This window comes from Copadichromis virginalis, linkage group LG4 (assembly GCF_057382275.1).
Source record: "Copadichromis virginalis isolate Kocher_CV1m ecotype Utaka linkage group LG4, C_Virginalis_male_GT1.1, whole genome shotgun sequence".
Taxonomy (NCBI): domain Eukaryota; kingdom Metazoa; phylum Chordata; class Actinopteri; order Cichliformes; family Cichlidae; genus Copadichromis; species Copadichromis virginalis.
Genome location: NC_140621.1, coordinates 11,839,210 through 11,850,759, shown reverse-complemented (window position 1 = coordinate 11,850,759; position 11,550 = coordinate 11,839,210). Strand labels below are relative to the sequence as shown.

Below are 11,550 nucleotides of genomic sequence, written 5' to 3'. Positions count from 1 at the left end.
CACAGGTGTATCGATAATAGCTGAAGTCCACTTGGCCTGCTTTTGTGCAGGATTTCTGTCATAGCTTTACGGGATACTTAAGAGAATCCAGCTATCACTAACTCCACCCGTGCTTTGCATACAGAAACAAAATGTGTGCTTTATATGTGTAAATGACCTATTTTGGATAAAAAATTACCCTTAGGGGTCTTCAGTTGTCAATCTGTTCCTTTGATTCAAACAAATATGCATTTAAAGACAATGATCAGTCTGGTTTGACGTGCTTGCTTTCATTCCGAGTTTCTGCCGATATTCCTTTGATTTTCTTTTGTCTGGTCAAACCATCCATCTCAGAGGAAAACACAACAGACATGTGACTCTGGATGGATGCACACTTTAGAGCCCTTTGAACATTTATCAGTCACTAGGATTGTGCTTTGTAGCACTGAAAGCTAATCATGTGATATGTACCATGGCCTGCTGTGATTACTGTCATTTGAAAATATAGCTGCTTTTTGGGGGGTCAGATATTTTTAATGCAGCAGGAAATGCTGCCGTGAGTTTAAAGCTTGTACCTTTTGAATCATTCAAACATAACTTGTGTCTTCTCATCAGTGAAACCTCTAATGAGGTTCATAAAAGTTTTCCTGTTAATAAAAAACAATCCTATAAAAAGAACCTCACATTTCCAGGACATAAGTTTAAAAAAGACCAAAACCCATCAAAATCTGAGTCACATTTTCTCTCTGTTTATCAAGTGATATGTTATAATGATGATGCTTTCAGCTCTCTGGCACCATTGTGGTGTCCCTTGTGAGATGCCACACCCAGGGCAATGCCCTTTAGTGCAAAAAGGCAGACATTTGAAATTACATCAAACTATCTGAGGCCAAAACTCTTGTTTTTCCAGTGATATATTTCTTTTTTATAGTTTTGCCTTTAAGAAAAACAAAATTATAAATTTAGGTTGCACTTAAAAGCAGCAATACACTTCTCGTGTGATGGAAACGCCTGCAGAGGCATCTAGTGGCTGCGGAGAGGAATGGCAAACAGTGCAGAGGAGTTCAGTGCATACACTAGAAAGGAGTGTGTGTGTGTGTGTGTGTGTGTGTGTGTGTGTGTGTGTGTGTGTGTGTGTGTGTGTGTGTGTGTGTGTGTGTGTGTGTGAGAGAGAGAGAGAGAGAGCAGAGAACAGCATTACAGACATAATTACAGAAATATTTATTTGCAACATCAAAAAATGTACAAGAAAGAATAAAGTGCTTTGTACTTCAGGGTTTTTTTTTTTGTTTTTTTTGTTTTTTAAATCTTTTCAGCTTATTTCAGTCTGACAGTAGTTTGCTCAGTGCGTGTGTTAATCCCCAAGGAAGGAATGGAAAATCATTTGATTTCTACAAAGCAGGAAGACTTTATAGCAAAGGATACAAAGCACATACTTGTTAAGTTAACACCCATTCTTGTCAAGTATTACACAATCCAGAACTGACATTGCATAAAGACTTTTATACACTGCCAGTCAAAACCTTGTGAAAAATGTGTTTTCACTTTTTTATTTTTAAAATAACTTAAGAATTTCAGAGTAACTTAAAATTGTATTTTTTTTGCCCATGTTCATGTCAAAATAATCTGTACACAAGTATAGAAATTTAACAACATTTCAATCAGAATCTGATTACATTTAAATATGGAGAACCAAAACCAACAATGTATATGTCTCAATAAATAAATATAAAGTAAAATTTCAGAAATTACACGAACAACCACACTAAAAAAAAAGTCAGAATCAGAAGTCCAGAACTCCAATTTTACTTGTTTATTGCATCTCACCTGCTTTCAGTAACTAAATGAATATGCCATCAAATGTGCCAAATCAGGCACATTTTCATTTAATATGTTAATTTAATTAAGTAATGTTTTGGTCCTCCGTATTTTAAGGTGTCCTTGTCAAATCAAATTCACACAATTGTAAAATTTGAATTTAAGTGTGTTAAATATGCATTTCATATGAATGTTTGAGAAAATTATTATGGATACAGTAATTTCAGTCTTATTTACAAGATGTACCAGGGCAAACAAAAAAACATTTACACCAAAACTTGCACTGTACTGTCAAAAACATTTATAAATATGAATAAACATGATGATAAACGTGAAACTGATATGCACATCAAAGTGTAAGTTATTTAAAAGTCAGTTATGTTTGTATTTTTTATTTTGTCATCCTGCAGTGTTGAATTCATTAAACCATAGTAAGTATTTTACTTTGGCTGGCAGTGTATGTTTGTCAGTTGAGTTGCTTTACATATGCTTTGTATAATCCTAGTTATCTGGATTGAGAATTTTGACAATAAAACATTATGAAAACTAAAACTATTTACTGTTTGTTGCTCAGATGCACGTCGTTTCTACATCCAGTCTCTCTCCCACACATTCACATTAATACAAAACAAACACGCCTGCTAGCAGTCAGCAAAAAAAAAAAAAAATTAAACTCATAAAAGTCTCAATAAACAAAACAAAACAATAAGATAAAATAAAATAAAATAAAAACCATCAGACTGAATATTGTAGTCGGTACAGTCTGATTACTGCATGTAAAAGCCACAGGGTAAACATATTACAAATATTTGTTCAGGCCTCAGTCTGAAACTAATTGATGGGAAATATTTGACGATACAATCAGTAAAGTAAATAATGTTTATTTACAGGTATTTTAGTATTTTCCATGGTAAACTTTTATCATCTATCATATCATTTGGCTCTCTCAGCATGCTTTCCCAGTAAATATTGGAAACTTATTTCTCATGTCATCTATCATACAATCATCATGTCAACTTTGTCTGCAACAATTCATAAGACATTAGTAATAATCCCGTCCACCCACATCCAAATACTTATTGCACTTCCTGAGACTGCACAAACAGCCTCCGTCCCTTTGTTTCCTGTTGTGCTTCCTACTATCATAGACGCAAGTACTGTACACGGGCCACTGTTATCCAACACCACACCTTTCTTTGGCGGACAGTAACAGAGCAAATGTGTTTTGAAGCCGATTCTCAGTATTGATTCTGTAATCACAGCCTGCAACCTCCGCAAGAAACAAACCAAGAAAGAAATCCTCAGAAGGAGCGATCAAGAAATCTGCACAGTAAAAACAAAATCTGTAAAAATACAGTGAAATGTGCTGGTTTAAAATGAAATCATTTTCCATATGAACTTTTTAAGGATTTTTTTTGTGTATTTTTTAATCACACAATAATTTTACCAGTTACCAAATACGCAAACCTCCATTAAAAATGTAATGGCAGAAAATTACCAGGACATTTCCCCCTTCTTTTTTTTTTACACAATTTTTTATAGTGTACTCTGCTTTTTAATCATTATCAAAAACTTAATAAAGTTATTTTAGTCTTGATACACTAATAAAATTAAGCATTTTAACAAATCAACTTTAAGCTCAAAACTATGTTTTAAACATTAGATTTTAAATCCAGTGACATCCCTCTAAGTTTATCTTAAGGAAACTTTATTACGTTCTTCAGGAAACATCTTCTGTTACACTTAGTGATTGCACTTAGAATTTTTTTTGCTACTGTACAAAATCAAAAAGTTTATCAATAATGTATGCTAAATAACTTATTATAGGGCAGTTTTAGGAAATATACTTGAATGAACGTTTATATAGAAGATTCTCTCCTGTAAATTTCAACATTTGCAGCGCACAAATATTTTCCATTTCAATGTACATTTGTAAGTCAAATATTCTGACTTCTTTCAGCAGTAGAAACAAGCTTCAATACAAATGGGAATATAAAAGACAATGTGGGAAACTATTGCCAGCATGATGATCCATGAACCAGCTGAAGTTTATCGAGCATAAAACTTGAAGAACTTCGGTTCTCTTCATAAAGAGAATTCAAATCAGAATTGCTATTTCTTTCATAAAATATATTGTTTATGTTCACATAGAAATTAAGTTAAGATAAAGAACATTTTAATTATGCAAAATATACATTTCTTAGTCCAAGTTTGTGGGCTTTTCTGCCACTGTGCTTTCCTTTGTCAAATCATAATAAAAGAGCCAAAATCCTGTCGGGAGCCAAAATAAAAAAAGCCAGATTTATTCTGCACAAAGAACCTTTGACAAAAGCTCTAAGAAATTCCATCACAAAACTATTTAGGAAACATTTCGTACTTTTGAGCCACTGAATGTGAATATAAAATAACACTGGAAAGGCAAAAGGGGTATGGGAAATGCAGAAAACAGGTCGAGAAACAGGAGGAGCATGGGAGACCATACCCTCCCCCTTCTCACTGAATCTCTTGCTCGCTCTTATAGGTCACTGGATCAAGAGGAATTGCAGTCTGTAAGATATCAAACTCCATCTGGTTATTGTCCATGTCAAGAACACACATGACATTGTGACTGCCTGAAGTCACGGTCGAGTTGTCGTGGAACATATTTTGGAAGTCAACAGAAACTGAAGTCCTTCTCTCCTCTGCCCTCTCCTTCCCTACAATCTGAGAAGAGTCAAATATATCATCCTCTTCCTCCCCACAGCTCAATGCCACCTCGTTCTCATAGCAGAAAGCGTTAAGTGACATGGGGATCAAGTCTTTTGTGGCTCTGCATGCAGACGCAGGAGAAGCAGCGGAAGAAGCCTTGCTCGCAGCTTCATCCAGCTCTTTGGCGCTGAGATGGGGCATTGACGGCACCTCGTATGTCTTGTGAAAGCGTGCGTAGTCTACCTTGTAGCGGTCGCGGTCCTCGTAGATCACAGGCTCAAACCTGTGGCCCCAGAAGATCTCTCTGGAAAGGTAGGAGCTACGGAACTGGGTGGTCATGGCTGTGGCCTCCACCATTCCTTCCAGGATCACAACGACCTCAAAGTCATCTGCCTCCAGATCAGCTCGGCTCAGAGTATACAAGGGGCTATCTTTGTCTATCTCGTGGACTATAACCAGTGGAGATACTAGAAACAGCCTGTCTGTGCCCTCATCATAGCCCACATTGAGGTCCATCTGCTCTAAAGGGATGAATTCGCCCTCAGCTGTGACATACGAACGTATGAGCTGGGCACGGACGTGAGCCTCCACAATGTGGCTCTTCCGCAGGTTCCCCACCCTCCACATGAGGCACAGCTTGCCATCACGCAGCGCAATGACAGCATTTTTGGAGAACATGAGGGTCTGGTTCCTCTTCTTTGGCCGAGCCATCTTGGCCATAATGGTGCCAATCATGAACGAGTCAATGATGCAGCCTACTATGGACTGTATCACCACTGTTATTACAGCAACAGGGCACTCCTCGGTAACACAGCGCCATCCGTAACCAATAGTAGTTTGGGTCTCCATGGAGAACAGGAGCGCCCCAATAAACCCCTGAACATGAAGTATGCAGGGCATCCTTTGTGCTTGCTCTCCAGTTGTATGTCCAGATGTGGCTCCGTGCAGACCTCCAGGTGTCAGTCCATCACCCTTCAGTGTAGGGTGCTCTTCAAAGTCCCCATGTGCCAGGGCAACAGTGTAAAAGATTAAACCAAAAAACAGCCAGGAGACAAGAAAGCTGGTGCAGAATACAGCCAACAGGTATCTCCAGCGGCTGTCCACACAGGTGGTGAAGATGTCAGCTAGAAAGCGCTGCCCCTTTTCTTCCATGTTGGTGAACACAACGTTACATTGTCCATTTTTCTTCACAAATCGGCTCCGTACTTGGTTGGAGCCCCTTGTCAGAACCTTTCCGTTGTAGTTGTTCATCACTCCTTGCTCCGTCGTGCTGGGCACGATAGCGGAGGTTCCTGACCTCCTCCTGTCTTCTCCTTCTGAGGTGCAGGCCAAGTGCAGTCTGAATCTGGGTGAACTGTGGCCGTTATGGAGTCCTAAGCTAGAAATCTTTTGCCTTTCTTCCTCTGGTAAAGTATCAGACACAATGCTGTACCTGTCAGGAAAAAAAGGGACTTGGATTAAAAATTGTATTTTTTTTTCTTTTATTCTTAGTTGATTGTGGCGTACTGTGCAAAACTCTTTTCTTTATCTGTTGCTTCCAATTAGCTCCAGAATTTCCAATTCCAATTTTTGAAGGGGTGTTGAGAAATAGTTCTCTGGGTTTCTGAAGCTCTTTTCAAAGTTTGTCCTTAGACATTGGCTGCTTTTTTTTTACTCATTCTCAGTCCAGTCAGATTGGAAGGTCAGCATCAAGTAACATTTATGACTCCAGTCATAAAACAAAACATATATTGAACTCAGAGTCACAAATGGTCTACTTAAATTGACCAAACTCATCTTCACCTGAGTGTATCAGCATCTCCTTTACATAGAGGATTACCTGCTAGGAAGGTGAGTTCAATTTAGCTGCGTGAGAAGGATCGCTGTCATCACAGATTATAGGATTATACGTGACTCAGTGTCAGTCAGACAAATCATTTTGGGATGGACATGCCTGTACTGTGGGGGCACTTCATCATATGTAAATGAGTGTTAACACTCTATTAATCATTCATTGACCCACTGACACTTGAGAGCTCTGTTTGAGAGATGCTAAGTTTATGTTGACAATGACAAATCGATGTTATGTGTTGTTTTTCTTGGGTGGGGATGTGAGCGGTTGTGGTGCTGGGGGTAAACATCATGCTGATTCGCAAGACACAAAACTGTAAGACAAAATGAAATCCATAAGAACCGCCTTGGTATATTTAAGTCACAACAAGCAGTTAAAGAAGAAAGAAATTAGGTGTTGTGTGTTCAAAAAATAAGGTGTCCGACTATTGATTTACACACAGAATGGAAAAAAATGAACATAGTGCATAGTACATCAAGGCAACCTCCTTCTTCACTGTGCGAGACCTGCTGCAGCTACCTGAAGCCGAGAGCTCTTCATGTGCCGCTGGTCAGGACAGCGTAGGACGGCCTTGGCCTTTTCTAAGGATCTGCTTACTGTAAATATCCCTGAGCTGGTCCTGACTCATCCTGCCAACCCAAATTAACAAGCCCATTCTCACCGGACGGTTGGATACTTCTAAACCAACCAACGTTCAAATTAAAAAAGGATGAAATTGTTTCAGTGAACGCAGCAGTCTTTGATCCTCTACAAATTAGTCAGGAAATAATGAGATGAAGCTGAGAATTCAAAGATAGCTGCCCAAACAGAGCTGATACAGTAATAATGAGATGCTACAATTCCAGCAACACCAAGTAAAATGAGTTCAAAGACCAATGGTCCGCATCAGTAAATTTACATCAGGCTGATATTACTGGGCTCACCTGTTGGCTCTACTTGTTCCCATGGCACCAGTGATCACAGGTAGAGGGCCACAGTGGGAGGCCAAACTGTGTCCTACTCCCAAACATCTGGTCTCTTCACAGCAGGTGGTGTTCAGGCCACTGAAGAGACCCCTGGAAGAAGCATAAAATTCAACAGAAACTGTCATGTGATGGTTGCTGTCTTGCTTTTTTAAACCAACCTCACCACATTTAATATTTTGCATAATAGTAATGCATGAGTGGAAAATCTGAGGAATAGTAGTCTATGCATGGTTTTGGTTTTGTGAGTTAAAATGTGGTTCCCATGAGGATGCATGAGTGTAACAGACAAAGCAAAAAGAAGTCATCTGAAGTTTTAAAGTCTTCTCACTGACAAAGACATCAACCACAGCCTGGCATCGCACACTGAAGAAGGCAGCATATTTTGTTTAATTTAAGGAGCGTTTTCTTTCTTTTTAATTACAGAAAATGGACTGAAACTGAAAACCTGTGCCTTTTTTCCCAAGACATCCCAGGCTTGTTGTCATTTGCTTTGTTATCAAATGCTAATGCTGATAAAATGCACCTCTACTTCTTTACAATAAAAAAAACTGATTTCTTTTTTCTTTTTTTAAAAGTTTTAGTCCACTTGCAATCACATGAAGGGATCTGTGGCCTATGAACTAAAATGAGTTTGACAGATACTTTGGCAACCTAGCAAAATTACATGTTACAAACCTGATTGCAGCCAGTGTGTTATATTACTGCTACACCCAGACCAAGAGATCAAGGATAGTAGCATGAACTTACCTCCCACCCCTCCAAGACTCACATACCTTACTATGACACAGTTTATTTGCATTTTGTGTTCACCATTGTGCTTTTATTTTCTCAGAAGCTTTTCAGACTTAATGAAATCCAGTCAGACAAGTCATTTGAAATTTTTTGAACAATGCGTTTACTATTAAACTCTCTCTTTGTATCTATTTAGCACATCTGCAATGTCAGAGAGCTGTTTGTGAGACTATTCGTATCTTATGCATCTTTAATTGAAAATAAAAGTTTATGCAGTTATTTGTTTAAGACATATGGGGCCCGATCTAAAGGCGCAAAACTGTCTATATCTGTCTATAGTGTAGCTTATATCGATAATATAACACTATATCGGGCATCAGAATCAAATGCATGTGTTGAGCTGAGTTTTTTTTTTTTACGTGATTTCTAGTTCAAAATATAGTAAAATAAGAGAATAAATTAGCAAAGTGACACTGACTTTTCTTGAATTTTCAGGTGTCACATGAAACTGTATTTTTGTTTCTCTGTAAGACGGGGTCGGAGGCTTTAATCATTTCTCCTAATCAACCAGAGAGTTCACTGGAAACCACATACACATAGAGAAATGTCTGTAAGTGCTGATCGCAGGGATTCGATTTTTAATAAGTAGTGTGTGTCTGCCTCCACTCAGGCTAACTTCCAGCTAACAGCATGATTTTGCAGATCTCCTAGCTTGTGTCTGTTTCAGTGAGCCAGCAGTGTATAAGCTCTAAGGCTTCCCCTTGAGTGCAAAAGGTTTCTAAGCTGTAATGAACAGGAGGGCTGGCAGAGTGCAGGTACCAAAGTGTTGAAGCAGTGATGAGACACACACAATACAAACCAGTTAATGGTCACCACCTAAAACTGGGGATTTTTTTTTCTGATGTCAGTTTCCATAGGAACACATCTCCTCTGGCATTTAGGGGATGGAGGGAAGTGGAGAGAGTCACCAGCTGTGTGTGTGCGTGGAGGGGGGCAGTATACAGTATTAAGTGCTCTTATAAAATAAGTCAGAGAGCTTTTGATAATGGCCCCTGATGAGATAAACGACATTGTCAGCCACTAAGAAAAGTAATATTTTCAGTGCGAATGCCAGAGCTTTATATCAGATGTCAGACATGCTTTATATCAGATACAGCCTCAGATGAAGCAGTCATCATGCACAAGGATCTTGATCGCTGGTCATCATGCGTTGATTGTTGAAAACAGGAAAGTGGCTTCAGTGTCCTTAAAAGACTTTGTGAACAAATGCAAATGACATTGCATATAAATGTTTTCTGCATGAAGACAAAATTAGAAGTAAACTGAAAACTACTCAAATACAACAAGCTAACCTTCAAACTCTGTATATACAGGAACTATTTTTCAATTGTTGCCTTAAACTATCATTTATTTTCACTGTCGTGGAATTTGATTATTCAGGTTTTGATCAATAACTTTGATAATCTTATCAAAAAGACTGTTTTTAGTTAGTCATCCCACTTCTCTTTGCTTCTCTTTCTTCTGTGAAAGCTAATCAATACATACCCTGGTTTCACCTCAGTACCTACAAAGCATCAGCAGTAGCCATGAAGAGAATTATTCCCACGCTATCTTCACATCCCAGACATCCTCCATCTTGGCTTCAATTCAGATTTGTTTGGGTTTTTTTTCCTATTTTGTCCTATTTTAATTTTTGCATAACATATTGTATTTTCTGGTTCACGATTCAGGCCGGTTATACAAACTGACCACATGATCATTTTGCAACACATCGGGTTGAAAGTGATGACAAAGTTTTAAAAGCAGCAATGACACTTAGTCACAGGTCACATTTACCTTGATCCCACCTAACTTCTCTTTATTCTCATGAGCAGATAGAGAAAGGTCACTATGGCGACTGCTCATCTGCAGCAGCTCAAGTCTATTGACCGTTTAAAGTTAGTTGTCTGATATCTCAGTCATGTCTCTGAACAATGTAGTCAGTTTTTTTGGAATAAAATGTCTCACTACAGTTTATTCAATTTAACTGACCTAAAGGATTACCAGCGTTTATTAGCCTGACGAGACTAGGTCACAGTGATGTAATCGAGGATAATTAATCAATTTGTCCTTCATACAAACTAAGAAGTTTTATTTTATATTAAAGTTCCTGCACACTGTTGTCCACATGTTTAGCATTTTCTGCAAAAGAAAATGTGTTTGCATCATTATGAAGATTGTGTCAGAGGATCCCTTCAACTTCTTCCATCTTTGTGGAGCCATCAGTGGATAATTTGTTCCCTTTTCCTTCACTTTACTCTGCAGATGTGGAAGATACAATGAGGCTGTTCCTCTCCTTTTTCTGAAGGCTCCAGAAACAATGATTCCCTTCTGATGAGATTGCATAAAAACATAAGACAGGTGCGTAAGAAGATCAACAGGTGGACAGCATCACTGTCTTCGGGCATATTTATACCTGATGATTCTTGATATGTCTTCATGTGATGCATTTAAGCTTCGCCAGGGTTGTAGAGATTTGCAGTGTTTGAATGACTAGTGTGACCTAACCCTACACAGCAGTTTCCATGATGCCCGAGCTTTGAGTACGTCTGACGCAGTGCTTATTCTGGGTTGATCTCTGCGAAACAGTGCGCTGTCCGCATGCAAAACTAAAAGCTGCTCTTCATGTCTGTCATCAGAGGTTACCAAAGTTCTAAAATACAAGCAAAGTTATCACATAAATGTATTCAAAGTTCGGTTTATCAAACTGTTTTTCAGCAAATCTTTCTGATACTTAAATATTGGCATTTGAGCAGGAGTTACTCTCACCTTGCAAATGATCAGTTGTTTCCTTTCTTTTGCTTGTACTTTTAGTTCGCTCTCACTCTGCGGGGCAAAGCTCCAACGTCCTTAAGTTCATAAGGTGTGTGACAACTTCTTTAATTCTTCCTTTCTTTGAATAGTTTCCTCTAGTTACTCCTTCATCGCTTATTCATCGTTTCATCCCCGCCGTGTCTCTCCTTCAATCCTTTGCTGTCCTCCGCTGCCTCCTTCGCTGATGGTAATCCTGTCTGTGCGCACCCTCCTCTGCTACTGTACTCATACGCCACAGCCTGAAAACGCTGTGTCAATCTCCCCTCTGCTGTGCATGGGGGGAGGGAGGGGGAGGTGGATGGAGAGGAGAGGAGAGGAGAGGAGAGGAGAGGAGAGGAGAGGAGAGGAGAGGAGAGGAGAGGAGAGGAGAGGAGAGGAGAGGAGAGGAGAGGAGAGGAGAGGAGAGGAGAAAAAAAGCAAAAGAAAGTAAGAGAGGAAGGAGAGGAAATGACACTAAATGGATATCCACTTGGTGTGCTCTCAGCTTGTGTAGGTGTTGAGTAATGCCTGATGTGCCCATGTAAGCAAGCAGGAACTCATTTGAGTCATGATTTCTGAAGTAAGTCTATTCAAGGAACAAAAATGGCAACAGGTGGGAGACAAAAATATGGGCTCTTGGAGATTAAGCAAGTTGCCAACACAGTTTAAAACTGTGCATCACCCTGATGATTACAGGGCTGTTGC

The 11,550-nt window shown here is 39.1% G+C and overlaps 1 protein-coding gene across 1 annotated transcript; it reads right to left on the bottom strand.

Moving 5' to 3' along the window:
- Positions 1-1,171: 1,171 nt before the first annotated feature.
- kcnj4 (potassium inwardly rectifying channel subfamily J member 4) lies at positions 1,172-11,079 on the bottom strand. The gene is made up of 3 exons (XM_085453572.1): positions 10,822-11,079; positions 7,240-7,371; positions 1,172-5,917 (listed from the first exon to the last, which is right to left on the bottom strand). The coding sequence occupies exons 2-3, from the start codon at positions 7,260-7,262 to the stop codon at positions 4,291-4,293; spliced, it is 1,650 nt and encodes a 549-aa protein (XP_085309698.1). The 5' UTR covers positions 7,263-7,371; positions 10,822-11,079; the 3' UTR covers positions 1,172-4,290.
- Between the last annotated feature and the right edge of the window lie 471 nt (positions 11,080-11,550).

What these genes read in the sequence shown, in the direction of transcription:
- kcnj4 (XM_085453572.1), bottom strand. Translation starts at nt 7,262, where the DNA reads ATGGGAACAAGTAGAGCCAACAG. An exon ending in GGAACAAGTAGAGCCAACAG is followed by an intron (nt 5,918 to 7,239) that starts GTGAGCCCAGTA and finishes TTTTCCTGACAG; the next exon opens with GTACAGCATTGTGTCTGATA.